General features: G+C 46.7%; 1 protein-coding gene across 1 annotated transcript in view; it reads right to left on the bottom strand.

Annotated features, from left to right (window-relative positions):
- Positions 1 to 27,933, bottom strand: part of LOC146797512 (contactin-3-like) — an 869,316-nt gene that overhangs the window by 613,130 nt on the left and 228,253 nt on the right. Inside the window, exon 2 of the mRNA XM_085624528.1 lies at positions 26,367 to 26,500. Coding sequence (XP_085480654.1) covers positions 26,367 to 26,418 — 52 coding nt within the window. The 5' untranslated portion in view covers positions 26,419 to 26,500. The remainder of the gene's footprint in view (positions 1 to 26,366; positions 26,501 to 27,933) is intronic.

The raw sequence follows: 27,933 nt of genomic DNA, 5'->3' as shown, positions 1-27,933 counted from the left end.
TAAAACACATAGCAATATCTAGAGACAAACAGTATGGGTGGGACTCAAAATGAAACAGGAGTCCTCCACAGAGTCAATGCCACCAACTGAATAAAAAATATACATCATCACAGAAGTACAATGCTTTACATGGGTAAAGCTCATGTGGCCTAATGAGGCCACCTAATAAAGTACATGAGCCTTAAGTAAATTAAATAAAGCAATTGCCTATGAGCCAATTTCACTATGTTTGAGGAGAGCGCAAATGCAATTTAGCATTGCTTAGCATTGGTAAAGTGCTCAGAGTCCTAAGGCCTTCAAAAGCAAGGTCATAAAAAATGGAGGCGGAAGCCAAAACGTTGTAGGCAAGTCCAACCCAAAGCTGACAGGTCTAACTCATGTCCCCCCAGCTGAAAGTGGGGAGAACTACCCAACCTTTTGGAAGTGTTCTACACTAAGGCAGAAGAACCTGAATACACCATCAGCATTGGTGTGGTCTGACCCAGGACAGTGTTCTACCATAAAGTCCATTCCCTGTAGTGACAGAGACCACTTCAACAGTTTGAGATTTTCACAGCTCATTTGCATGAGACCTTTGAGGGGTCTGTCTGACCCTGTATGTGAGTACCAAACAAGTATGGTCTCAGCGTCTTCAGTTTCCAGACCACAGGAAAAGCCTCCCTCTCAATTGCACTCCACCTGTTGTCAAATGGTGCCATTTCACTTAACAAACCTCATATAGTATTCTGTGAGGCCCAGGAAGGCCCTCACTTCACTCTGTGTTTTATGGGCTGCCAGGGCAGGAAAGCCTCATTCTTAGCCTGGAGGTGCTGTAACTTTCCCCCAGCCATTATGTGACCAAGATAGAGCACAAAACACTGGCCTATTTGACACTTACTTGCCTTGATAATCAGGCCCGACACCTGCAGGGCCTGATGCACCTCCTGGAGGAGGTACAGGTGTTTCTCCCAGCTGAAGATGGAAACAGCTATGTGGCAGAATGCTTCCTTCCCAGATAGAACCATGTTGAACAACCTCTGAAAGGTGGCAGAGGCATTCTTCAAAGCAAACGTCATCACCCGAACTGAAAACAGCCCTCTGGGGTTGAGGATACAGATCTCTCTTTTGCCTCTTCAGTCAGTAAAAAAAGTACTGAGGAACTTGGCAGCGCCCCGCCTGTGTATGAGCACATCAGCTCTGGGGGTGGGGAGTACATCAGTTTTCGTGACAGAGTTAAGACCTCAGTGGTCCACATAGAGCCTAATTTCTGAAGTGGCACCCGGTGGGGCAGCCTAGGGTACCAGCAATACAGGGTATGTCCAAGTACTATTGGATGGCTCAATCAACCCGCATGACCGCATCTTGGAACCTTTCTCCTTGATACTTGTCCCCACTTTATCTGACAACCCCTGAATTTTGTTTTTAACAGGTGGTCTGTCTCCAGTATCAATGTCATAGACTCATACGTGTGAGTTCAAGGGTGAGGGAGAACAGAGACAAACTGTCTCAGTAACTGGTGATAGTAACTTTGCTGCTCTGGGGTCAGTGTAGGAGAAGGGTTGACACCTTCTACTGCCCCATCATGTTCCAAGGCAGACAGTAGTTAAGGGTGAGTCTCGCTCTCCTCTTCCACTCACTCATCTGTCACCAGGATCATGCTCATTTTGGACCTCGCAAAGTGAGATTTGAGGCGGTTCACATGGAGCACCCTTAAGGGGTTTCTAGGGGTCTTGAGATCAACGAGGTAGGTCGACTCCCTCTTCCCCTGCTTCACCTCACATGGGCCTGTCCAGTGATCCTGAAAAGCTTTGTGTTCTACAGGCTCCATAACTCACACCTTCTGGCCAGGCTGAAACACTGCCACAGTTGCCTTCTGGTCGTATACCAGACTTTCATTACTTCCTGACTGGCCTCAAGATTGCTTTTCCCTTTTTTCCGAAAGCGATGCATCTGGTTTGACAAGGCTAAGAGGTCCTCTAACAAAGATGCCATAGAGGAGTTTTAGGGAGCTAAACCCCACTCCCTTCTGTGGCAACTCCCTGCAGGCAAAGAGAAGGCATGGAAGGAGGACACCCCACTTATGCCTCAATGGCTCAGGTAGGCCCAATATCATGCCCTTCAGGATCTTGTTCAATCTCTCCACAAGAATATCGGTTTGGGGTGATAGGGTGTGGAGGACTTTGTTATTGACTCTACACTCATCCCACATGGACGTTATGCAAGCTGACATGAAATTAGTGCCTCTGTCAGACACTACCACTTTGGGGAACCCCACATGGGTAAAAGTCTCCACCAGGGCCCCCCCGGCCACTGCAGGTACAATCACCAACCTCAGAGGCATGACCTCTGGGCAGCACGGTGCATGGTTCACCAAGAGCAGGATGAACCTGTCACCTGAAGCTGTCTTGGGGTCCAAGGGCCCAATAATGATGATGCATACCCTCTCAAAGGGAGTGTCAAGAACAGGTAGTGGGGCCAGGGGAGCTTTGAGCTTTTTCCTTGCCTTCCCACTGGCCTGGCAGGTGGGACAAAACCTACAGAATGCATCTGAGACTGTCTTCATACAGGAACAATAAAAGTGGGCAACAAGCCTGCCAAATGTCTTGTCTTGGCCCAGATGTTCTGCCAGGGATATGTTATGAGCCAAACCCACTAGGAAGGCCCTGTAACACTGGGAGAACTGGAAGGCCACCAGCACATGGGCTGCCCCAGATCCAGAAGCCATAGGCTCACTATGTAGGAGGTTGTTCTCCCACTAGATCAGGTAATATTCAGAGATGTCAGCTGCTGCTTGGGCCTCAGCCTGAAGCCTTAGGCCCTCTAGAGTGGGGCACTCACTCTGCACCTGCCCTTAACTTGCAAAATATCAAGATTAGGTAGGTCTCCCAGGGTGGCAATGTCCTCCCTGGTGGGCTTGGGAGAGTCCTCTTCAGGTACCCTGTGTACCTCAACTGTGGGAACTGTAGGGGTTGGTTTTCCGCAATCCTTGCCCCTTTCCTTCTCGGCAGCTGTCGGGCCATTGTTCCAGGCTCCAGACACCCTTGACTCCCTTCTCGGACAGCCATTTAGTCGTACAGACCCATTCAGGCAATCTCAACATCTCTAAGTGAGACCTCAGCTCTACTTTCCTCCAGATAGTATGCTCCAGCTCGTTGCCCAGCAGTCAATCTACAGGCATGGCACGGCTCACAGCTCCTTTGAGAGAACCTGAAGGGAACCTCAAAGAAAAACAGAGCCACTGGTAGATGGCTGTCATGATTGCTGTTGGAAGTAGGGGTCCTTATCCCTCACTGCCGTCACCAAATGCTGGAGGCGGGAGTACCTGTCCCACACCGCGGTCACCTGGTGGGAGATCCGGACCCCTTGTTTCAACGTTAGGCTAAGTAAGGACACCGTCTGAGATAGCCCTGCTCACCCCCTTAGTAGCTTGGCAAGAGCAGCCAGGCTTATCTCCAAAGCACGAGTGTACAGTATGTGCAACCACACTCACAGCAATCCAATAATGTCACCATAAATAGACTCCACACAAGTTTTTATAAAATGAGTATAATCTTTATATAAGCGGATATATGATATGACCACATGATACAAAACCAATATATAAGGATGGGTAGTATTCCTTCCGGTGGGTTGGTCGGTTCTAATCCCAACCACCGCTTCTAACCAACAGTTACATTTACTTCTAACTGTTTCCAAAAGGTTAGGCAAGTTATATTGCTAGAATCACACACGTTGCAAAAGAAAAGAAATACTGCAATGCATAACGATAAACCCCTGAACCGTACACTAGAGAAACAATGCCATACGTGGCGCCACAGTCATGTACTTTGCAATAGAAGGAATAATGCAATGCCTATCACTACCAGCATGCCCTGTGCAAGGAAGAAACAAAGCAATGCGTTATGGTACAATCATGTACTGTGCAATCAAAGAATAATGCAATGAGCCACGTTATAATCATGCACGCTGTAAAGGAAAAATAACGCAGTGCGTAGCGCACCCAGCACGTAGTTCGTCAGGCACAAATGAGGTCAGGCGTCATACGACAGTTCAACAGTTCGTTAGCAGTGATAAGGCAAAGTGTAATATGACACTCTAGGTGCTCCGTTAACAACTGCCCCCAACACGGTCAATGATGACACAAAAGTACCACTTTTCACTCCGGCCCCAGTACTGCCCCTCCTTGGGCCAGCACGCGCCTCGATCTGAGCCAAAGCAACAGGCTCATGCAGCTGACAGAATTCAAAGGCCAAGAGAGTGTCCCTCCGAGCTCGCACCCCATCCCAGGTGGCAATCCATGTTACCCGTGGGTGCGACCCCACTCTCCTCTCCTCCTTCAGCAGCTTGGGCCTTGATACAGAACTCCGTCGATGGGCACGGCGAGCTCGGGCAGGCGGCTCGGCTGCTCGGGGCTTCCGATCTGGGCTGCTACTGTATAACTCCGAGGGCCCGATGACCTGGCCCTCCTTCCGGTGGACTCAGTGAACACCGAGACCCGCACTGTGGAGACTTGCTTATATTTCGGTGCACACCCGAGCCAGGCACTCCTAACCTGCGCCTCGGGTTGCACCACAACACGCACTCCGCGCGTCCAAGACTCGCCTCTTCTTTGGTGCCCACGATGACCAGGCGCTCCTCACCAACGCCTAGACTTGTACCAAGTCACGCACCCTGCATGTCCGAGTCTCACCTCTTCTCCTGGTGCACACGATGACCAGGTGCTCTTCACCAACGTGTCGGCTTGCACCACAACATGCACCCTGCGCGTCCGAGTCTCACTCTTCTCCAGGTGCACACAATGACCAGGCGTTCTTCCCCAACGCCTCGGCTGCACCACAACACACACTCAGTGCATCCCAGTCTCACTCTTCTCCTGGTGCATGCAACGACCAGGCGCTCTTCACCAACGCCTCAGCTGCGCCACGACACGTACTCTGCACGTCTGAGTCTCACTCTTCTCCCGGTGCACACAACGACCAGGTGCTCTTCACCAACGCCTCGGCTGCACCACAACACGCACTCTGCGCATCCGAGACTCAGTTTACTCCGATGTGCCCACGATCACAAGGCTCAGCTTCTGAGGGTCTCAAGCTGCAAAAGCCCACGCACACCGCATTGCTTGGGACTTCTCCAGAAACTTTTATGTTCCTGTGTTTCCAAACAGGGAGCCAGCTCACCTTGGGCCCTTGGGGTTCAGGAAGGACACAGCACAAAACACAATCCTGTTCAAGAAGGGGGACCCCACCCACTGCAATGTCCCTTCAGTCTCTTCCTTAGTAAAAGCAACAAACTGCAGGCCAGCCCCAGATCACAAAGCAAGGTTCAGTCCATTCCAGCATTCCCTTCAGCAACTTCTTCCTTGGCAGAGGTTCTTCTTGACCATGAAAGTGGTCAAAGCCTTTGCTGTCCATTTCGCTATTCAAAACTATACCAAATTCTAGGGGCTTCAGTTCTCTTAGTTTATACCCCTTCATGTCTTTGAAATTCTTTGTGCTCAGGGATTCCTGACCCCTCCCTACATCAGTTCAGGGTGTCTCCCTCCCAGTGTCACCTTTCTCTCTTTGATACTGGGGTCCTGGATCCTTAACCACTCAGCTGGAGCTGGGTCAATTGTCTTATAGCACCAGCTCAGGCTTTTTCACCTCCCGGGCTTCTCCTCCCCCTGCTCTCCAGATGCAGGGCAGCCTGATGCCATCTCAAGCCCTCCCTGGGTCAAGACCTCTCCCAGCTCCTCGCATCTCACAGATCCAGACCGTCAATCCACATTCAGCAGAGACACACAGATATGCTTAAAGCACAAAACTCAGCCACTTTCTAAAAGAGTGGTTTCTGAACACACAGTGACAAAACCACCTTTATAGAAAGATGCGTTATGACACTGTGAGTTCATACATACTAGACTTCACCTCTCCATTTTAAATCTATGGGAAACTAGACTAACAAACACAACACCCAGCCTCCCCATTCTGTCCTATGGGCAGAATGGCCTTTCACCAGTGAAAACGAAATGGAGTACTTTTCACTGTCAGAACATAGCACACACCTCAGCATATGTCCTGCCTTTTACCTACACTGCGTCCTGCCCAGGGGTTGCCTGGGACCCACCATAGGGGTACCCCCTGTGTATGCAAATGGAAAGTAAGGCCTGACAAGTGGTTGCACTTGTCAGGACAACATGCTAACTTAGCAAATTGCGCGCAGGCCCTACACTGCAGGCCTGAGTTCCCTTCTCTGCGCACCTCTGCATTACGAGCCCTGGCACACACAGTGCACATCACTAGGGACTTTACTAATAAGGCAACTATACCAATAATGGACAAGCAATTACCATTATACTTTAAACAGGGAACCTCTGCACTTTGACACTGATCATCAGTGGCAAAGCACCCAAGGCATCTAAAAACAAAGGAGATAGGGGCAAAAAGTCAGGGGTAATCACGCCAAGAGATGCCAGGTCTAACAATTGCCAACAACTATGCCTTGGTGGAATGTTAGGGAAGACTTTCTCTGAAGACACCAGATGATACTTTACAGTACTTATGGTGACTCCTGTGTGTTTACTTAACCCATTGCCTTCGATGGAGACCCACTGCTTGTACTTTGAAGTATTGGCAGGTGTTTGGGCTCTGGGCACCATCTCCTTAGCCCCCAGGGAAACTAGGTTCACCTCTGTCAGCTTCTCAAACCTAACAGAGACTACCTCCTCCCTGACAGCTACATCACCAACCCAGGTATCTGCCCAACAGTGGGGGACTGTGCCCTCTTGGGACATTTGGAGTCGCCCTTGGAGAGCTCATACTTATAGCACTTGGTGCATTGGGGTACAGACCTCCCTGTCTGTTTGTCAGAGAACCCCTTTTTCTTAGGCGCAGACTGGGAATGGCTACCACTACTACCTTGGGAATTATTTTAGGGCCTTTAGAGAACTCTTTATTTTTATGTCCTCTCTCTTCTGGTGGGACCCCTGACCACCCTTGTGGGAGTCTCCCCAGATACCTATTTGGATACTCTGGTGCTTTCCTAGAGGTCTGTCGCCTCAGTGAGCTACCTGAAGTTAGTCAGATTGCTGTCAACTAGATGCTGGTGCAGCTCTGGAAAACAAATACTGAGCACATGCTCTCTCATGATCAGATTGTACACCCCATTGTAATCATTACCTTTACTGCCTGGACTTAACCATCAGTGCCTTGCTGGAGTAATCCACAAAATCTACCCAGGACTGGTTTAGTAGCTTCAGACCGTCCCTGAGCCTTTGACTACTCTTTTCAGGGGTCATTCCACACTCAGCTATCAAAATGGGTTTCATGGCAGTGTATCTGGTTTGGTCCCCAACCTCCAAAGTGAGATGTGTGTCCTGCCCCACAGAAGGCATGTATTTCCACAAACCCACCCACCAATGCTCTTCTGTAATCTTGTGAACCCTCAGGGCTACATCATAGGCAGAAAAACATTTGTCATTGTCATCTCCCACCACATTACTGGCCACCAATTCCTTGGGAATGAAAAGCTTTCTGTCTCCTTTAGACACTGTAAAATTGCTGCCACTATTGCCGGATTCCGTTTTCTTTGCTGTGAGCTCCAGCTCTCTAAGGGTTCTTTTCTGAGCCATTCTCTCCAGTGCTAACTCTGTCACCTTTTTTAATTTGACTACTTGCAATTGGAACTCACTCTATGCCTTCCTGTCTGCCAGCTTCTCATGGAAAAGGCCATGCAAAGAGACACTACTTCCTCCTCTGGCAGGGGGATCCAATTCAGGGGATCAGTTCTCCCCCTCCCTTGAAGACTGTTTTCCAGGGTTGTTGTCCTGGTCTTGCTCCTGATCTTCCATGCCATCCTCATCCCCTTGCTCTTCTTTGGCTGCCATCAACTGGGGAACATATGTCAAGCTCAACCACTGTGGAGCTTTCCAGGCTGGCAATCTCAAACTCCATTGTTACAGGTATGTTTTAAGACATTCCAGCAGTAGGAATAAGGATGATTTCGGAAAAATCTTACTAAACCAATCAAGGAGAATTGAAAATGTTATTGGTCTTAAATTATTATGTGGGGTGGTAGTGTCACACAAAATTACTCTATGGCACTGCAAAGACACATGTCCAATTCGGTTTTGGGTTGACTGGGGGGTAAACCCTGGTCAAGCAGCAACCACAATCCTTGTCAATCCTTGTGAAGGTAAGGCACAAGCAAACTCCAAATTACCCTGCGCTCACCCCCTTGGTAGCTCGGCACAGAGCAGTCTCTGACTTAGTAGTAAACTAACTTTACTACTACTAAATGCCTTCTGTGAATACCAAAAGTAGTATGTTTAACCAAAAGTAGTAAGTTTAACCAAAAGTAGTAAGTGCATTCTGTGAATTCCAAAAGTAGTAAATGCCTTCTGTGAATACAAAAAGTAGTAAGTTTAGGATTTTGTCTCAGATTAGTTCTGTGAAGGCATCACAGAAGGCATTTAGTAGTAGTAAACTAACTTTACTACTACTAAATGCCTTCTGTGAATACCAAAAGTAGTAAGTTTAACCAAAAGTAGTAAGTTTAACCAAAAGTAGTAAGTTTAACCACAAATAGTAAGTGCATTCTGTGAATACCAAAAGTAGTAAGTGCCTTCTGTGAATACCAAAATTAGTAAGTTTAGGATTTTGTCTCAGATTAGTTCTGTGAATCAGGCCTTACATTTTCAGGCACACAGTAGTGCTGGGTCAGAAAAAATGGGTGCTGAGAGTCGATGCATGGATTTTCTTCTTAGGTTCACCAGATTCTTCTTCCAAGGGCCATGAAACTGGATTTGGACCACTTGGCAGCAAGGCTCTCAGCAGAAGAGCCCAGGAACTGGTAGTTTAAATCTTTGATGGCCCTGAGATTTCTTAACAGGAGACACGTACTCACAAGCCCTTGGGAGACAGTCCTTGCAATAGTGAAAAGCGAAATTAGCAGTATTTCACTATCAGGACATGTAAAATGCACCAGTACATGATCTACCTTTTAGATGCACTTCAACCTGCCCATGGGACTTCCTTGGGCCTATCTTAAGGGTGCCTTATATTTAGTAAATGGGAAAGTTTGGGCCTGACAAGTTGGTGCACTTTCCAGGTCGACATGGAAGTTTAAAACTGCATACATAGACACTGCAGTGGAAGGTATGAGTCATGTTTGTATGGCTACTCATGTGGGTGGCACAATCAGTGCTGCAGCTCCACTTTCGATTTACAGGCCCTGGACACACCTGGTGCACTTTACTAGGGACTTCCTAGTAAATCAAATATGCCAATCATTAACCACTTACAGATTCATTTTGTACAGGGAGAACGTGCACTTTAGCACTTGTCAGCAATGGTAAAGTGATCACAGTCCTAAACACAACAAAAAACTGAATGCATCACACTGTCAAAAACAGGAGGTCAGAAGTAAAAAAGAGAGGGAAAAAACACCAAAAAGGCAAGGTCTAACACTACCCTTTCACTGTAAATGTTTTTCAATTAGCTTTCATTCAACTATATTTCCAAAAAACAAAAAATATTGTTGTCGGTTTCTCAAGAACCTCTTTCACCTCATTGTTGAATACTGGACAAAATCAATGACCTTTCAATATACTCTTGACTGTCCTCCTAACTCCTCGGCACTGTACATAGAAAACTTTGAGAATCCAGAGTTAGTATACAGATACACATATTGCCTGGTGAGATTTGTTTAGCATTCTGAAAACATCCTCTGCTCCGCATCTTATGATAATCTCTGTCAAGTTTGACTACTGATGAATACAGTACTCCGTAAATGTCTGTGAGGAAGTCTTCAGAAATTCTCTGGTGTGAATAAAACTGCAGCATTGTTTTGCATCAAACAGTATATTGCCTGTGTCTTGATCAAATCTGTGTCTGTCCTGTAGACACTCAAAATACACCTACTTTATTGTGTCACTGGCAGCTGGATGAAGGAAGGCAGTTGCAATTTTTTTCAGCATGAAATCAGCCGCGGATGGCAGGGCTCACAGGTGGGGTGGCAGGCGATGGATCGTGCATGGTGGGGGGGATGGGCGAGTGGTTGTGAGGGAAGGGGGGTTGAGCAGGGAGGGGGGATGATAATAATAAAACATAAAAGACCTTACCTTTCCCAGGTACCGCGTTTTCTAAGCTCCAGCTTCGGCTCCTGCTTTCCTGCCTCTGCAGGAACAGTAAGTAGGCAGCCTCCCTCCCCTCCCCTAAACCAATCACAATGCTGCAATGGCAGTGTTGTGATTGGTTGGGATGCCGACCACACAGGCGTCTATGTGGAGGCCATTTCCCGCAGCCTACATGGAGAAAAGGGAGAGTGCGCATGACTGGTTTGGTTGGTCCCAGAGGGCAAACCAAACAGTCAGGGCCTGCAGCACTGGGCTAGCCACTCCTCCCGTGCCCTCGAGCAGACCCTTCTGCTTTCTCGCAGTGTGAGGAGTAGAAACATAAAATGGTATTTATAATACCATTTATTGTTTCTGCTTCTTGCACTGCGAGAAAGCAGTGGGGCGATGCTCTTCCGGCCACACGGAGGAGACGCCCCTGCATGAAATGCAGCATTTAATTAGGGACCCTTGCTTAATTGAAAATCAAAAACATTCTATCGCTTTTGGTTTTATTCCTTGTTGTTGCTTTGCTGCGAATCACAGTGATTGTCCGTACTAATGAAAATAATGAAATTAATCTCGTTCAGTTGTGTTTCAGCTCATTGTTATCTGTCATTATTAATGCTCACATTCCAAATGAAGATTTCTGCTATTTCAGCATTGCAGTGGTAACCTGGGGTTAAAGGTAAAATCGATGAGAACTAAAGAAGTGACTTATGGAAAACCTAGATGTATTCACTGAACAAAAACAAAGGTTAAAGTGGCATTACTGTATTGTGCTGAAAAGAAATAAAATAAAAAAAACGTAGAAATCATGAAATACACCAGTTATAGGTTAGTCATTTAACTAGAACTTGCTCAGCCATCATGCACTTCCTTCATATGACCTCAAATATTACCTTGATGTCTAAGGTACTCTTTACTAATTTGAACAACATTGTACTCTAAATCTAATGAGTCATATCATTAGTGAGTCATTTAACATGTCATGAGATGTATTATGCAAGGTCATAAGCAGTGCATGATGGGGAAGCAAGTAATAGATAATTAACATTATTTCTTGTCTCATTTCAACACCTAACTGTAAACATCACATTTACCTTTGCTTTTTCTCAGTGAATGTTTTTTAATCATATTCTAAATAGTCCCAGACCCCAATCCTTCATGAGTGCCTAACCCTGTTATGCAAGGCCTTATGCCATCCACAGCTGGGGATGACCACCGGGAATGGCCTTGCAGCAAGGGTCACTGCCCAGCCCTCCTCTGGCACCCACCCCACACTGCATATGGCCCCTGGGGATCAGGGTGTGTGCACCCACCCACTTGTATGCTTTTGTAACTCATTTTCCTGAAGCATGGACCATGTCCCTGAGTCCTGCAATGGCTGCCACAACCTATACTTCAGGTTGTGGCTAGGCAATTCCTATTGACTAACTCCCTTTAAGGTGGCTAAACAGAGCCTATCTGGACAAATGCGGTCCAGATATCGCTAACTTTTTCTAGTAGGTAATCCATTTTCGCCCGCCCAAACAGCATTTTAAATGCTAATGTATCAAAACACTCTGAATGGACTTACATCTAAGAGCAAAACGTTCTAACTACCAAATTGGATATAATTTTGTTAAGCCATTTTTTCTGTGTACGAAGGGCAAACTTTACTTTGGGAATTAAATTGGGAATTCAATGTTTTGGGAACTCGCCTTTTTCTTAAACCCCTCTTTACAGATAAGAGTGAAATGTTCCATGAAGCAGCCAGAGTAGATTAAGTGTTGTTTTTAGAGGGTTTGTGTAGATTCATCGAACAGTGCAAAAGTCATTAAGAAGAAGATAAAATATGTCTTTGGAAAGACTCACCTAAATGCAACTGCTCTGGTGCTATTGACACCATAGTAATATGTCCTCCCCTTTACAAATCTGGTATTTCTCTGCATCTCTTCCCTCACGTGTTCTAAATATTTGAGGGTCCCCTAAAGGTAACACTGCAGAGCTATTTACTAAAGATTCAATCCCAGGACTGATAAAACTGGACTCTGAACCAAGCAGAAGCAAGTATGTTGGAGTACCTGTACCATGGCTAGATGGGAAGTGTGTTAAGTGAAATACCTTTATATATCTCCAGGGGCATGGTGCAGAAATGTCCTTAGAGTTTTTTCATAGCATGAATGTCCAGAACAATTATTGTTCTCTTTTTCATCTTAAGACACTGAAGAAGGGGTCTCTAGAGGGCGCACGGCAAGATGGCTGTGCATTAGTGCAGCTCCGCCGGCCGATTCACAATCCTTCAACTATCCGCCCGGGATATGGTGCATCCATACTGAAAAAAGGGACTCATTCCCAATATATGCAGCCCTGAACAGTTTTGAGGCATTTTGTGGCTGCTGCTGACTGAAACAACGCAAGAATCCTGAGGTGAAGGTTGCTGATCCCGCAAGAGTAAAGTGACGGCCATTTCCATTTGGGCGGCACCGTATGTATATATTGCTGAAGGGCTGCCTGCTGGGAGAAAAGCACCAGAGAGAGCATTGGAAAACTGGCGGATCCAGTCTTCGGCAAATGAGCGGGCGATCATGGGTCGACCTGCGGCCCACAGCTACGTATCGCTGGGAGGAGTAGTACCCAGAGCTGACCGGCACAGCCTGGTTTTGAGTAGGCGCGACTGCATTGCAGGGTGAAGCTTGTGGTGCCACAATTGAAGGAGGCAAGAAGAGGCACAGATTGGACCAGCTGCCCACCTGGTGAGGCCCCTGCCAGGCACCAAGAGTAAGCATTGCGGCCCAGGGTGAGTGCAGTGAGTGGGCTTGCGGACGGGCCTGGGCCCATGTCTGCGGATGTGGGTGTGGGTCCGGACATGTGGCCACGGCCTATGGACACGCCAGAGTGTATAGGGCCTGGCAGCGAGGCGGACTGGAGGCTTGATGGTGGCTCATAATAATGACGCGGAAACAGAATCCTCCAACTGAAACCAACAGGTTGCGTTGCAGAGTGCTTAGAGCGAAGACTCTGAACCCAGGGTGTTCCCCCTCATATAGATGCGCACCAGAATTGTGGAGATGCAAGTTTTGAATACTGCACGTGCTAGATGAAAGTACCTGGTAAACCTGAAGATGATCATTCCTCTGCTCTGGCGTGGGTGAAAGACAAATTCCAGACCGGGGGTGCAACATAACTGGCAGTGAGCGGCGGCAACGGATAAGGAAAAAATATATATATACATAAAGAGGGTTATGCCCGTTCAATAACCGGTACTGGCAAGACAATAGGCTGCAACTTAAAATAGATGCTAGCGAACAGGGCGGACAAGGCACAAAGAACAACAAAAAGGAAAAGCAGGAAAGGGGGTAATCCTACAACACACCGTCTGCACAGTGAGTTGTAGACGTGGAACTGTCTGCGAAAACGACGCATAGAGTGCAGAATCATCTGAAAATAGGAAAAGGAGTGCATTATTAGGCTGTGGCATGTAAGTGTGTGGGATAAGAAAATGGGGAAATCTGATAAATCGCAACCCCACCTCACATTCCAGGTGCGGAAACCTAGCAGGCCACAGTCAAAGGCCTCGTCTGACTTGGAGCCTGATGCCCAAGGGGAAGCTGCCCCATCCCTGGAAACAACACTACTAGCAATGCAGCATAGTCTACAGTCAATAGATTGAAATATTGACGCTTTAAATTTACGAATGGATCACATGTCTGCAAAACTAGAAAAACAAAATACCAGAATTGAAGAGGTTGAGCAGAGGGTCTCCAACACTGAGCACCAACTCAAAACAATCTCCAGTAAATCCTCAATTATGGAAAAGGTCTTGGCGCTAATTCAGGCAAAGAACAAAGTCTTAGAGGTTAGGTCCAGAAGGAACAACCTATGAATTACTGGCCTGCTTGAATCAACCAATACAGGTAAAATGGAGACTTTTGTAGAGACATTGATTAGAGATATTTTTGGTGTGGAAAATCTGTCTACTTTGCTGATTGTGAAGAATGTGTACCGCTTGTTGGCTCCGTGGCTGGTCCCTGGAGCAATGCCACGTCCCATTATTGCCAGACTATTGAATTACAGGGACCGAGACTCTATTCTACAAATGGTGAGAGAAAAGGGCGCCATAAATTTCCAGGGAAATACACTGGCTTTTTACCCAGACTTTACGGTAGCAGTACAGGACGCAAGGAGAGAATTCGGAACTTTAAAGAAACTACTACAGGTATTCCATATGCCATGCTGAATCCCGCTCGCCTTAGAATTAGCCAAGAGGAGGCCTTCATTATATTTACCACTCCAAAAGCTACACTTGAGCACGCAAAAACATTGAAAAGGCAGCGGTGTGAATCATCAAATGACCCAGACAATGAAGAGCAGTAATGTGAATGCATAGGGTTCGCTCTGTGTAGGGATCTGTGTTGATATGTATGGTCCTGCCTAGGGGGGACGCGCACAGAGATGCTATCTTTGTTTTGGGCTGCATAGGTACAAAAAGCATTGCGCGATGGTCTACACCAGAGATCAGTAGGATTCTTCTTGATTTTTACTCAGATCTTTATGGGGATAGGCCACAGATTCATGAGGCTGAGATCTGCGCATATCTGGAGGACATTGCACTCGGGTGGCTTTCGGAGGGTCAGAGAGAATATTTGACGCAACCCTTTGATGTGGAGGATGTGAAGGCAGCTATAATGTCCCTCCTCACATGCAAATCAGCTGGCCTTGATGGGCTCCCAAGTGAGTTTTATTAGGCTTGCATAGATGAGCTAGCGCTAGGATTATTAGATGTCTACGCCAAAGCGTACTATATGGGAATACTGCCACCAACACTAAAAGATTTGCTTATTGTCACCCTGTTGAAATCTGAGAAAGAGGTTAATAAATGCGAGTCCTAGAGGCCTCTGTCCCTGATAAACATAGATGCTAAAATTCTAGCGAAAATAATTGCAAGTAGCCTGCTGCCGCCGGTGCCCAAACTAATACTTTTGGATCAGTCAGGGTTCGTGCCCAAGAGATACACGGCTCATAACTTGCAAACTGTCTTGCAGCACTGCATTACTTGGAGTCAGATTTTCAGGAGGTGGCTTTGCTGTTAGATGCAGCAAAAGCATTTGACTCCCTACAATGGGGATATATGTTTACTGTACTGCAAAGGATGGGCATGCCGACATTTTTCCTTAAATGGGTCAAACTATTATATGCTTAGCCATTGGCCTGATTGCGGAAAAATGGGCAGATATCAGAGGCTTTTGCAATTAAGAGGAGCACTAGACAGGGACGTCCCCTATCCCCAATGCTATTTTCTCTGGCACTTGAGCCCATAGCCTGCAAAATCCGTCAAAAGCATGCTAATGCCGCATTGCAGTTCAGACAGAGACCACTAGTGGTCTCATATGCCGATGATATGATGCTCTACGAGCGTGAACCCGCCACGTATCTTCCGGCGCTGCTGAGAGAGTATGTGGTATTTGAGAGATGTTCAGGTCTAGGGATCAACTGGGCGAAATACACAGTCTTTCCATTGACTGATGGTACCAAGGAGGTTGTGTTGGATTTCCCACTATCATGGTCTACTGACCCGGTGAAATATCTGGGAATATGGTTACATAGGGTCTCGGGAGTGATAATATCCATGAATTACGGACGGGCCATCACCCAAATCACTGAGCAAACTGCGCAATGGACTTGCATGCCCCTCTCAGTGGCAGATAGAATTGCAGTGGTGAAAATGACAATATTGCCCAAACTTTTATACCTATTTGTAAATATCCCTATGCGGCTCAACATGGCACCTTTTAAAACACTCCAGGTGGCTTTATTGACACTTATGTGAGCTGGCACATGGCCAAGATGCAGCTTGAGCACGCTAACGCGGTCATTTGACCGGGGTGGCTTTGAAGCTCCTGACTTGCGGTTATACTATTTATGTGCCCAAACGCAGTTTGCGCATTGCTGGTACTGCGATTGAGGCGTATACTGTACATCCAACTCCACTCACCGTGACGGTGCTGTCGGAGGGGGGGAGCCAAGAGGACCAAATTAAACTCTGTTAAATGTACTGCTTTGGCATGGAAGGCTCTTGCTAAGCATGCTCGGTTGGAGAATATGTACGCCCCAGCACTACCGATCGCTGCACACCCTGATATCTCTACGGCCCAGGAGCAAGCAGCCGTGCGAGGATTGCGGGCGGCTGGACTCACAAAGCTTGGAGATTTGTATCGGAGTGGGGTGTTCAAACCACTTGAGGAATTTCAAGCAGGACAAGGCTATAGTGTAATGCTTGGCTTTACATTTGTAAGGGTGCGTCAGGCGATTAGGTGTATTTACCCTAACTTTCCCACAGAGCCGAAAACACTGAAGGCTCTACAAGCTGCGCTTGTGGTGGAGGAAAGAAAGGGTCCGATTACAAGGTTATATAATGCCTCTTTGAGAGAAAATGAGCTGCTTGAATCCCCTTTGCTCAGTGAACTACAATCTCCGCATTATCAATTTCAAATATCTACACCAATTGTACTATACACCAAGTCAGTTACAGAAATTTGGGTTGAGAAATAGTGCGAGATGTTTACGCTGTGGGCAGGATGCCGCAGATTCCATACATCTCGCATGGGGCCGTGCCATAATATATGCTTTCTGGAGGCGTGTTGCAGAGGTGCTCACTGAGGTTGTCCTTGAGAGAGTCGCATGCACTCCTGAAGTATGTCTGCTGGTAAAAAAGCTTAAACCCTGTAATAGGCGCATCGTGGCAATATCAACCCGGTTTGCTAAGCGTGCAGTCGCACTATATTGGGGCGCAAGAGCTGGTCCCTCTATTCAGAAATGGGTTCGAGACTTAGGGGCAGATTTACAAGCCCCTTGCGCCACTATTGCGTCACTTTTAACATGGGAAAATTGACGCAAAAGAGGCGCAAGGGGCTTGTAAACATGCCCCTTAGTATATTGTGAATAGCAAATGGGGGTCTATGCAGAGGAGCTGCCTGAGGCCTCTAGGCCTAAAGAAGTTTGGGCGCAGCTCTCCATGTATCTACTTGTGAAACCGGACTTGCATCAAGCACAATGACTACATGTGTACGTGGAAAAAACAAAATGTACTAGAGGCTATCTGAAAGTGTTGCCAAAACTGCACTATGAAAGTTGTAAACATGTCTGTCAAACAGCAATTGCCCTGTGGGAGAAGTTGGGAGGGGGGTAGGGCGGTGTTTTTTGCTTGTATTTTGAAAATTGCTTGCGCTGTATATTGACATTGTATGAACGCTGGGTTCGTTTTCTGGAACTCTGTATATTGTGAATTGCAAGCTGATATATAAAATGTAAAAAATAAAAAAAGACACAGAAGAAGGCAAGCATGGTGGTCCATGGTCTTTCATGCACTATTAGCAGTAGGATCAGTGACAGAGACTCAAGGCAGCAGACACCAAGGGGCTGCCCAGTGACATGATCAATAAGCTATGTAAGGTTGAGATAAATGACTTATTGGTCCTGAAAAACAGGTCCCAATTATAATCAAGCGTTCAGTTACTCTAAGCCTGATGCCTCCGACTGCTGCAACTGTTCTTATGTACAGGCAATAAATAAAGACCTGGCTCTTCGAACAGTAGCAGCTCCCCCCCCCCCCGACCCCCCCTCCCAGCGCCGTGAGACCCTCGCGGGTATGTAGTGCGCTTTACAAATGCCCTGTTTGATTGATTGATTGATTGATTGATTGATTAATGGACACTAGTGGGTCAGTGCATACATCCAGAGATGATAATCTTCATAACAATTCTGGAATCATTAGCAGAGCCCTTTCTTTGGATCATTATAAAGACACGCCAAGTAAATTACCTAATGTGGTTATCAATACCCCTACTCACGTCACAGGATATCGTAAACATCATCAGGTTTGTATGAATATCTGGTAAATGTAAATATAAATCATGCTCACAACGTAAGTGAAAATGTATACTATGAGACAGAACTATGCACGACTAAGTAATTAAAGGATTCTGCACATCATACATGTCTGCCCTTTGATTATTATGTGGGAGCACGGATGCTCTTTACTTAATCAATTGTGTGCACTAAATGAGACAGTACAACATAACACAACAGCCATCTGATCAGAGGATCTGTCCGAAGATGTGAATGATGATCCAATTAAACAAGCATTTCACATAACCATCTCCCCATGCCCCGAATCAACAAACCCATAAATCATCCCCATCACAAATGGGAGGCCAAGCCCTAGATGATTGCATTGTGACATTGTAAATGAAGCATGCTAGCTGTGCTGATGACGGTGTGTGTGTGCCTAGGGGTGTGTGCATGAATGCATTTCTGTGTATGTATGTCTTTGTATATTCAAATGCTTACATACATTTGTGAGTGTGTGTGTGTGTGTTGGTGTTGTGTGAGCATGCATGTTTGTATATGTGAGAGCATCATGGATCTTAACAGGGATGTAAAGCAGAAAGACCTTATCAACAGTCTTTCTCTCTGTCTGTACCGGGTAACCGCTCATGCAGTGTTATATGTACGTGCTTGAGTAGGACAGCATTATTTATTATTTGTTCTGTTAACTTATTGACAACGAGAGTTCAGTGGTTATATCAAACTAAACTGAAAACCGAAAGTGCTAACTTAGTCCTGGGGTCCCATCATGTGAAGTGAGAATTGCTAGTGCTAATTTTAAACCTTTCAAAGCATGTTTGACAGGCGTCATATTATGTCTTAGGTGATACATTGGGATGAAGCTTGTCCAAACATCTTTTACCACCATACTATGAAAATTGGGTTCTGGAAGTGATGATGGGTGACACGGACGTTTTTGCATATTGGTTCTGTCATATTTTGTTGTTGTAGTCATGTGCTCTGTTGTTTTTAGTGCTGCTGTGTTTTTGTGCTGTATTACTGCAGTGTGATTTTATTGTGCTGTTCTGCAGTTTTTGTGTTGTGCTTTGTTTTGGCTGTTTTGTTGTCATGCTCCCTATTATCCTATATTTATTTTGTTATGGTACTTTGTGTATGTTATTGTATAAAGCTCTGTTGTTCACTTTAGAGATAGCAACACATGCTGCTATATTTCAAGCTAAAAGCAGTTAAAAGCAGCATATGCCCTGAATGTTCATGTGCTGTTCACTGCTTAAGGAGGTTAAATAGCACTGCATCATCTCTTCAACTACTCAAGACACCGGTCAGACTAAATCTCTGGCAGAGACTGAGTCCTAACTTTGCGCAACCAGTGCTCACTTTGTGATATGGTCCATGGTCTCCATCACAGATTTCGGTTGACTGGTGCCTTACATAGTAGAAGAGTTGGAGCTGTGCTCGTTTACTACCTTAGATAGTGGTAGATGGTTGCTTGTCACAGGAACGTTAAAGAAGCATGTCTTTTTGGGCTGGAAATGTAGCAGCATGTCTTGTCGTATCTAAAGTAAACAGCACAATAGCATACTCAAATCATCATAACAGTACAATTAAAACATAAGATGGCACAAAACAGACCATTACGTTGCTGTAATGCAGCACAAAAACAAAGCATTCTAAAAAGTACAACAAAAATCAACACAACAAATATGCACTAATATGACCAATTCCACAAATCTGCTTTCAGAAAGCAGAAAGCAGAGGGAAATGGTTTTTGCACCAAGTTATGACAAAGGACTCCCCATGGCATCAATCAGCAATGGGTTGTATTGCAGCCCCTGGTTTCTTCTGCTAGGACCTCATCTACAAAACCTAAAAGAGTACACAAACCTCAACATTGCCTTTTACTGTGCCACATCCGGCTGGGGAAACTTGATAATCTTTAAGAAGCACCCCTGCCCAACCTGATACCCCTTAAAAAGCACCCCAATCCCTCAATAGCAGATTATTTATCCTTGCTATATTAGCTAAGGAAAACAAGCATTTGCAATGCAAAGAGGTCTCACATTTGTGAGTTAGAGCTATTGACATTGTAAATGGCAATGTTTTTTACCTACACGTTTTATTTTTGGAGTGAATGTATGTAGTGTGCAAAATCCCTTGGAAAGGTCCTGCAGTTCATAATAAATATATTGAAAAAGACGCAAAGTGTGGATTGTGTCAACAATTGCTTGACACGTACGTCATGGGTGAAGTGTTGCCACACATGCACACCGTGGTGCTTTACTAATGCAAAACTCATTAATAAAAGTAGTGCTTCTAGACTAACCAACGCGATCGGGATCGGAGCATGTGAATCTGAATCCCGGCTTCTCTTTCATTTTCTAGACTATTTGACTCACTCTCCTGCGTCTTGGTTATCTTCGAAACACTGGGAGGCAATGAAGTTTACCAAGGGGGCGGAGGGCAGGGGGGCTTCGGGGGTACATGAAAATGTATTCATTGCCTAGTTGTCAAAGGTCGCCCGGTGCTATTAGTTAAAAGTGTGCAGATTTCATTAAGATATTAAGAGTACTTTACTCGCATCTATGAGAAAATCGACATTATCTAAACAAAATGACAGAATGCGTGTCAGATTTCACAGTGTTTTAGACAGTACTGGTTGCTTAGTTTCATTGCATTCATTTTTGTATTTACTCTTTTACACAGCATCCAAAGTAGGTTACCTAACCCCAAAGCCCCGAGTTGTTAAATGACCCATAGAAGGGAGTGTTTTACAGTTGAGCAAATGTGTCCAAATGTAATTTTGGTAGTGCCATGGAATGATCGGCCAATGAGGTACTCGATGAGCAGGTATTTAACTACATGTTCAAAATGTACGGTATTGTGGCTGTTGTTTGTTTGTACACAACCACCTCTCTGAATGTGTTTATTAACACAGAGCTTCATCTACCAGACAGTGCTCACAGAGGGGCGACTAAAGCACAGAACACAATGTATTCATTTATCCTGAGTGTGAAGGCACCTGGAAGGCTTAGGTGCCTGCCCGGAGAGGATAGGGTTTCCAGCGCTTCTACAGACTCTGCAGTGCTCCTCTGCACCAGCAGGGCACAGCTCAGAATCCGCCACTTGTGCTAAGAATAAGTCAGGGGGATGAGGTTGGGGCATGAGGGAGTTGCCGGCAGATTTCCAGGTTACTGAAAGTGATGACACTGACGTGAGGCAATGGAGACTGACTTTGTCTGTTTGCCTGCACCAGTCTATTTCTCTACCATCTACCTGTGCTCACTGTCATCTATCCATTCATCTCTCTTTGTTAGAGGTGCGCGAGCCAATGTATTAATTAACAGGTAGAGCCAGCCGGGGACGAGCCAAGCAAGTACGAGCCAGTGGGCGAGCCGTGAAAATGATCGCCATGTTAATCATACAGTAAACATGATGTAAATGTGCGATAATGTCTCTTCAGAATTAAAAAAAGTGCATTTCTTTAGTGCGTCACCTCAGTACACAAGATTATAGCACTGAATTGAGAGGAAGTTATTAAAAGTTCTCGTTTTAAGCATGAGTTAAAACACTGCCGCTCCTACCGCCAGACAACAATGCCATTTGTGAACTAAGAGGTGTCAGTTGCCATGCATACCCCGAATGTTGGCTAGAGTCTTATTATATTAGAGTAACATTAAAATCTAGTTAATTAAACGTGAGAAGTTTTTGTACAGCACGCATCTTGAACTCGCATATTTCAAGGTAGCAATAATAAAGATGAAAACGGGAGTGTCGGCAGGCAAGAAAACACGACCGGGAGTGAGGGGTGGGGGAGGGTGAGAAGTCACAGACTGAGGGAGGGGGCGGTGGGGTGGGGAGACAGGGAAGAAAATAGTGTCAGGAGTAAAGGGGCCAATAGCCGTGGAAGGATACAAATGATGAATGAGGAGGGACTAACAATCCTCAAACCAATCGGAAGGCAGCATTTAAGACAAAAGCCAATGGGCAGAGGGTAGGCGGAGCTTCCACGAAGCTTCCACACTACAGTATATACTGCATGCCTCGCAAAGCGATGGCATGACATTTGCGCTGCAACGTTAGGCGAGACCTAAAAATGTGCTTTAGATCTTCCTTGTTCTCTTTTGACCATTAGCATAGAGGGCAACCTTCACAAGATGAATAATATTCTACATTCTCACCATCTCTGGGTTGACTGACACTCATCGGCTACTACAACGTCTCCTGAGAAAGAAAAACCACCGATGCGGCGGTGCTACTTGGAAATCAGGCTTCAGAACATGTTTTTGAACCATAATTAACTATAAATTTCAGATAAAACTTTTGGCTTTTCTACCACAACTACTCAAGTATTACTTTTAGAGCTGGTATCAGTGCAACATTGTTTCAAGTTCACTTGGCTTTCCTCTCATTCCATCATCATCACCTTTAGTAAATTTTTATTTTCACAGAATTCCACATCCATATGTAGGGTGAGTGTTTTTATTCTTTACCCCCCCGACCCCCCTTGTTTCCTTTTCAAAGGCACCTCTTGAGAACCTAGAAATTTATCAACAGGCAAACAGCAGCAATGGGCTCGTTTGTTGATGAATACAAACAAAGGACACCAGTATTCCTGGTACATGTAAGACAAGTAACTATTCTTCAGGGCTCTTGGTTGTTTTTGAACCAAATAAATATATGAGACCTCTTTGTGCACACAAGTGCTGTTTGGCCACAGGCTGGCATGGGCAATTTACACAAGGCGTGGCTTGTGATTGACACACTGAGAGCTAGCGAAATGCCCGGGACCGTAATATACATACAGTGCATTTACCTGAAAACTGGAGAGGTTACTTCGAAGCCGCTCCGTGTTTCACAGTGCAGGAGGCAGCCTGCCTGCACATTTAAAGGGGATTAGAGATCTCGTTGCAAGGGGATGTCTGGGGGGTCAATGGGACCTCTCTAGTCCCCTCCAGAGAGCTGCATCAGGGGGCGCACTAACAATGTGCAACTTTTTAGGTGGTGCACTGTCAGTGAGAATCCTGACAGCTTCTATGCATCTGCGCCTGTGTCTGGAATACGGCTCGGGCATAGAGGCAATCAATCAATCAAGCATTTGTATAGCTCGCTACTCACCCGGAGGGTCTCAAGGCGCTTGGGGGAGGGGGGTCCGCTACTGCTCGAACAGCCAGGTCTTGAGTTGCTTCCTGAAGGAGAGGTGGTCTTGGGTCAGGCGGAGGTGGATGGGGAGGGAGTTCCATGTCTTGGCAGCCAGGTAGGAGAAGGATCTTCTTCCTGTTGTGGCTCTTCGGATGCGGGGGACGGCGGCGAGGGCGTGGCTGGTTGATCGAAGCTGGCGGGTGGGAGTGTAGAAGGTCAAGCGGTCGTTGAGGTATCTTGGGCCTTGGTTGTGGAGAGCTTTGTGTGCGTGGGTGAGGAGTCGGAACGTGATTCTCTTGCTGACGGGGAGCCAGTGCAGGTTTCTCAAGTGTACGGAGATGTGGCTGTGTCGGGGAATGTCCAGGATGAGGCGTGCTGAGGCGTTCTGGATGCGCTGGAGTCGTTTCTGGAGTTTGGCTGTGGTTCCGGCGTAGAGGGAGTTGCCGTAGTCCAGTCGGCTGGTGATGAGGGCCTGGGTGACCGTCTTCCTGGTTTCGGTGGGGATCCACCGGAAGATCTTACGTAGCATGCGTAGGATGTTGAAGCATGATGCGGAGACGGCGTTGACTTGTCTGGTCATGGAGAGGGAGGAGTCCAGGACGAAGCCCAGGTTGCGTGCGTGGTCTGTTGGTTTGGGTGCGCTGCCAAGGGCAGGGGGCCACCAGGAGTCCTCCCAGGTGGAGGGTGATGATCCCAGGATGAGGACTTCCGTCTTATCTGAGTTCAGTTTCAGGCGGCTGTTCGCCATCCACTCGGCTACGTCTTTCATCCCTTCGTGTAGGTTGGTTCTGGCGGTGGCGGGGTCGTTGGTGAGGGAGAGGATCAGCTGGGTGTCGTCAGCGTAGGAGATGATGTTGAGGTTGTGTTGGCGTGCGATGGCTGCGAGGGGGCTCATGTAGACGTTGAAGAGGGTGGGGCTGAGTGATGATCCTTGTGGTACGCCGCAGATGACTTCGGTGGCCTCGGATCTGAACGGGGGTAGGCGGACTCTCTGTGTTCTTCCGGCGAGGAAGGAGATGATCCATTCCAGTGCCTTCTCCTGGATACCGATGTTGTTGAGGCGCTGCACTAGGGTGCGGTGGCAGACCGTGTCGAACGCCGCGGAGAGGTCCAGGAGGATGAGGGCCGTTGTTTCCCCGTTGTCGAGCAAAGCTCGGGTGTCGTCGGTGGCTGTGATGAGGGCGGTCTCGGTGCTGTGGTTGGCCCGGAAGCCGGACTGCGAGTGGTCGAGGGATCCGTTCTTCTCGAGGAAGGCGGCCAGTTGTCTGTTGACGGTTTTCTCGATGACTTTGGCCGGAAAAGGAAGGAGCGAGATGGGGCGGTAGTTTTTGAGGTCGGTGGGGTCCGCTGATGGTTTCTTCAGTAGGGCGCTGAGTTTGGCGTGCTTCCAGCTCTCTGGGAAGGTGGCGGTGTCGAAGGAGGCGTTGATGATGTCCCGCAGGTGGGGTGCGATGACGGAGTCAGCCTTGTTGAAGACGTGGTGAGGGCAGGGGTCGGTTGGAGATCCTGAGTGGATGGAGTTCATCGTGCGGATGGTGTCTTCGGTGTTGACTGGGGTCCAGGCACGGAAGGTGGTGGTGGGGGGCGTTGTTCCGGTCGTAGGGTGCGTTGGCTGTGTGCTGAAACTGTTGTGAATGTCTGCGATCTTGCTGTGGAAGAACGAGGCGAGCGAGTTGCAGAGGTCTTGCGAGGGCGTGATGTCGTTGTTTCCGGCGCTGGGGTTCGAGAGCTCTTTGACGATGTTGAAGAGTTCCTTGCTGTTGCGGGCGTTGTTGTCCAGTCGTTCCTTGAATGCGGATTTCTTGGTGGCGTGGATCAGCTGGTGATGTCTTCGAGTGGCGAGCTTGAGGGTGGTCATGTTGTCTGTAGTTGGGTCTCTGCGCAAGGCTTTCTCGAGGGCCCGGCAGTTCTTCTTGGAGCTCTTGAGTTCGTCGGTAAACCAAGATGCTTTCTTGGTGCCGGGTCTGGTGGGGGGGTCTTCAGTGGAGCGAGGTCGTCTGCGCAGTTGCTGATCCATTTTGTGAGGTTGTTGGCGGCTTGGTTGGGGTTCGCTGATCTGGTGGGGGGGTTCTGGCTCAGGGATGTGGTGAGCTGGTCGGCAGTGATCTTGTTCCAGCTTCTGCGGGGGACCAGTTGCGGGTGGTGGTGAGTCGTGGTCCTTCTGAAGCTGAAGTGGACGCAGCTGTGGTCTGTCCAGTGGAGTCCGGTGGCGTGGCTGAAGGTGATGTCCTTGCTGGAGGAGAAGACGGGGTCGAGCGTGTGGCTGGCGTAGTGGGTGGGGGTGGTCACCAGTTGCTTGAGTCCGAGGTTGGCGAGGTTGTCCAGCAGGGTGGTGGTGTTGCGGTCGTTGTTGTTCTCCAGGTGGAAGTTGAGGTCCCCGAGGAGGATGTAGTCAGCAGAGGGGAGGGCGTGAGGGCTGATGAAGTCGGCGATGTCTTCGCTGAATTGTGTGCGAGGTCCTGGGGGTCTGTAGATGAGGGTGCCTCTGAGGGTGGTCTTGGGGTCAGTGTGGATCTGGAAGTGCAGGTGTTCGGCGGCTGTGAGGGTGTCTTCGGAGTTGGTCGTGATGCGGATGGTGTTCTTGTGGACAATGGGATTCCCTCATGCCCACATGCAAATTAGGAAACACCCTCTGATGATAGCACTGGCGCTTTATGTGCATCAGCGCTATTGGTATTGCTGAAGGGGACGCACAAGTGTCTGCGGCCCCCTCTGTGATACCAAAGTGCCCCTGGGGGGCACAAAGCAGACACAAACGCCCGTTCCGCACCTGGGGCACATTGGTAATATGGCACCAGGTCCACATTATGTTAGGACTCAATATTTGTTACACTAGTTCATCTAACTGATACTGCAAATGCCTATACACCCTATATATATATATATAGGGACATTCTTGGCTATATGGAAGATACACTAAACAGACAGAAATTTGAACATGATTGCTGAAAAAATGATGCCGCATTTTACCCGGAGTGTGAAGGTGGATTCCATGATATGATAAGCACTCTCCATTCTAATTTAATTGTCCTTTTATTTTGTTTTTGAATGGTAAATGCAGCCTACTTCTGGTTGTGCACTTGAACGTATGCTGCCCATTCATTAATGTTACGCTCTGCTCTCTGTTCAGTCATTGTTAGCTGTGCGCTGGTGATTCTTGGTCTAAAACAGCTTGGCAGCATCTCTGGATGTTTCCGCGGAATGACTCTAACAGCACAACAGGCAGGTTGATAATACGGCATGTTTCCTTGCTAGTAATATTTCTTATGCTCCCTTGTTGAGCTGTCTCTTTTGACAGGCTGTGGGTGGAAATAATTGAATTTTTTACCTCTGAGATAGCCAGCGTGCAGAAGCAGCATCACCGAAGTCCACACCAACATTATCTTTAGTTCCTGATGGACAAAGAACACTCTTCTCTGCTGGTAACAATCCGGTGGCTTCGATGGGAAGATAGATTCTAACCTAAAAAGTTAAATAATTAGATAGATTTATAAATCTATAAATTGGATGAAGAGTGTTCATTAGAAAATGCATATGACAACATTAGAGTAAGCTATTTACAGCAAGCTATATATAGCAGTTGCCAAATATATTTTTAATATGCAATTCGTGTAGATCAATTTACATAGCGTTTGGAATGCCTAAGTTGGCATTCCAAACGTTATGTAAATTGATCTTGAATTGATCTTGAATTGTGTATACTCGAAGGTCTGCAGCTATTAAACATCCCCGTCTCTTCGGAAAGAACATGCATTAACCACATTCTCAAAAGCAGTAATTTACACAAACAACACTAATGGAAACGATCAAAAACATATATGGGATAAAGAACCCCCTGCTGTACATTATGAAGATATTACAAGTCACAGAGGAGTTCCACCACCTTATAGAGGAAGGAGGAAGATAGAGTTTCTTTATAATATTATGGAACCCCAAGGTGACCTGTAATATCCTTACCATGTAGTATAATACGATTGTGCACTGTGCCCAGATTTACGAAGACTTTGCGTTATTGCAAAGCGACCCAAAGCACCACTAAGGTACGCGAGGCAGTTACCATCCAGCACAAAAGGTGCTTTGCTCTGTGTGGGTAGGTGCCCTTTTCTCTGTGCAAAAATTACGTTGTGCTGCTTTGCATCAAGCTGGGTTTACTCAGAGGGTCAGTGCAAAGAATCACAGTTTTGATGCAAAGCAGGCTTTTCCCAAAATATTCAGATCAGGCTTTACATCAAAAACTAATGCTCACATGAAGTTGGCACAAACGAAACTAAATGTGTTAATTTCTCAAAAACGCAAGCATTGCATGTGTTATACAGTGCACAGCACACATCTAATATGTGGGGTCCTTCTGGATTTGTCAATGCATTGGAATGAGCTCTAGAAGGCTATGCTTTCAATACAACCCCTATTCCACACACAGCACACTCACCCTGCACCATAATGCGAGGCTGCGAATCACGCAAACCAGTCATGTTAGTATTGCCAGCAAAGGGGCTGACGGCGGCGGAAGGCCAATTTTAGTAGATATGACACTGCCCTGTTTTTTCATTGCACAACACAGTGTGGCAAATGTAGTTGCTGCCCTGCATTGTATGAAAAATCTGTGAGTGGGGGTCTGTGAATGTAGTAAATGAATCACAAATGAACTCCAAGTGCAGTATATAATTTCGGTAATAAATGCCTCAACTAAAAATAGTGTAACAGGTAAGTTTCATCAACAATGATGGATTTAATAATGTGGAAAAAATACAGTGTAAGTGTTAGATCTGACTTGTCTGATGGTGGTCTTCACTAATACCGTATTCCTGCTCACCTCCTGTTGCTGAAATGTGTTTTATTTGGCTTTAGGACTGTGCAATGTACCACTGCTAACCAGTGACAAAGCATGTGTACTC

This window comes from Triturus cristatus, chromosome 9, assembly GCF_964204655.1.
Source record: "Triturus cristatus chromosome 9, aTriCri1.1, whole genome shotgun sequence".
In the NCBI taxonomy this organism is placed as follows: domain Eukaryota; kingdom Metazoa; phylum Chordata; class Amphibia; order Caudata; family Salamandridae; genus Triturus; species Triturus cristatus.
Note: the sequence above shows the minus strand (reverse complement) of the source record. Positions and strands in the feature narration are given on the sequence as shown.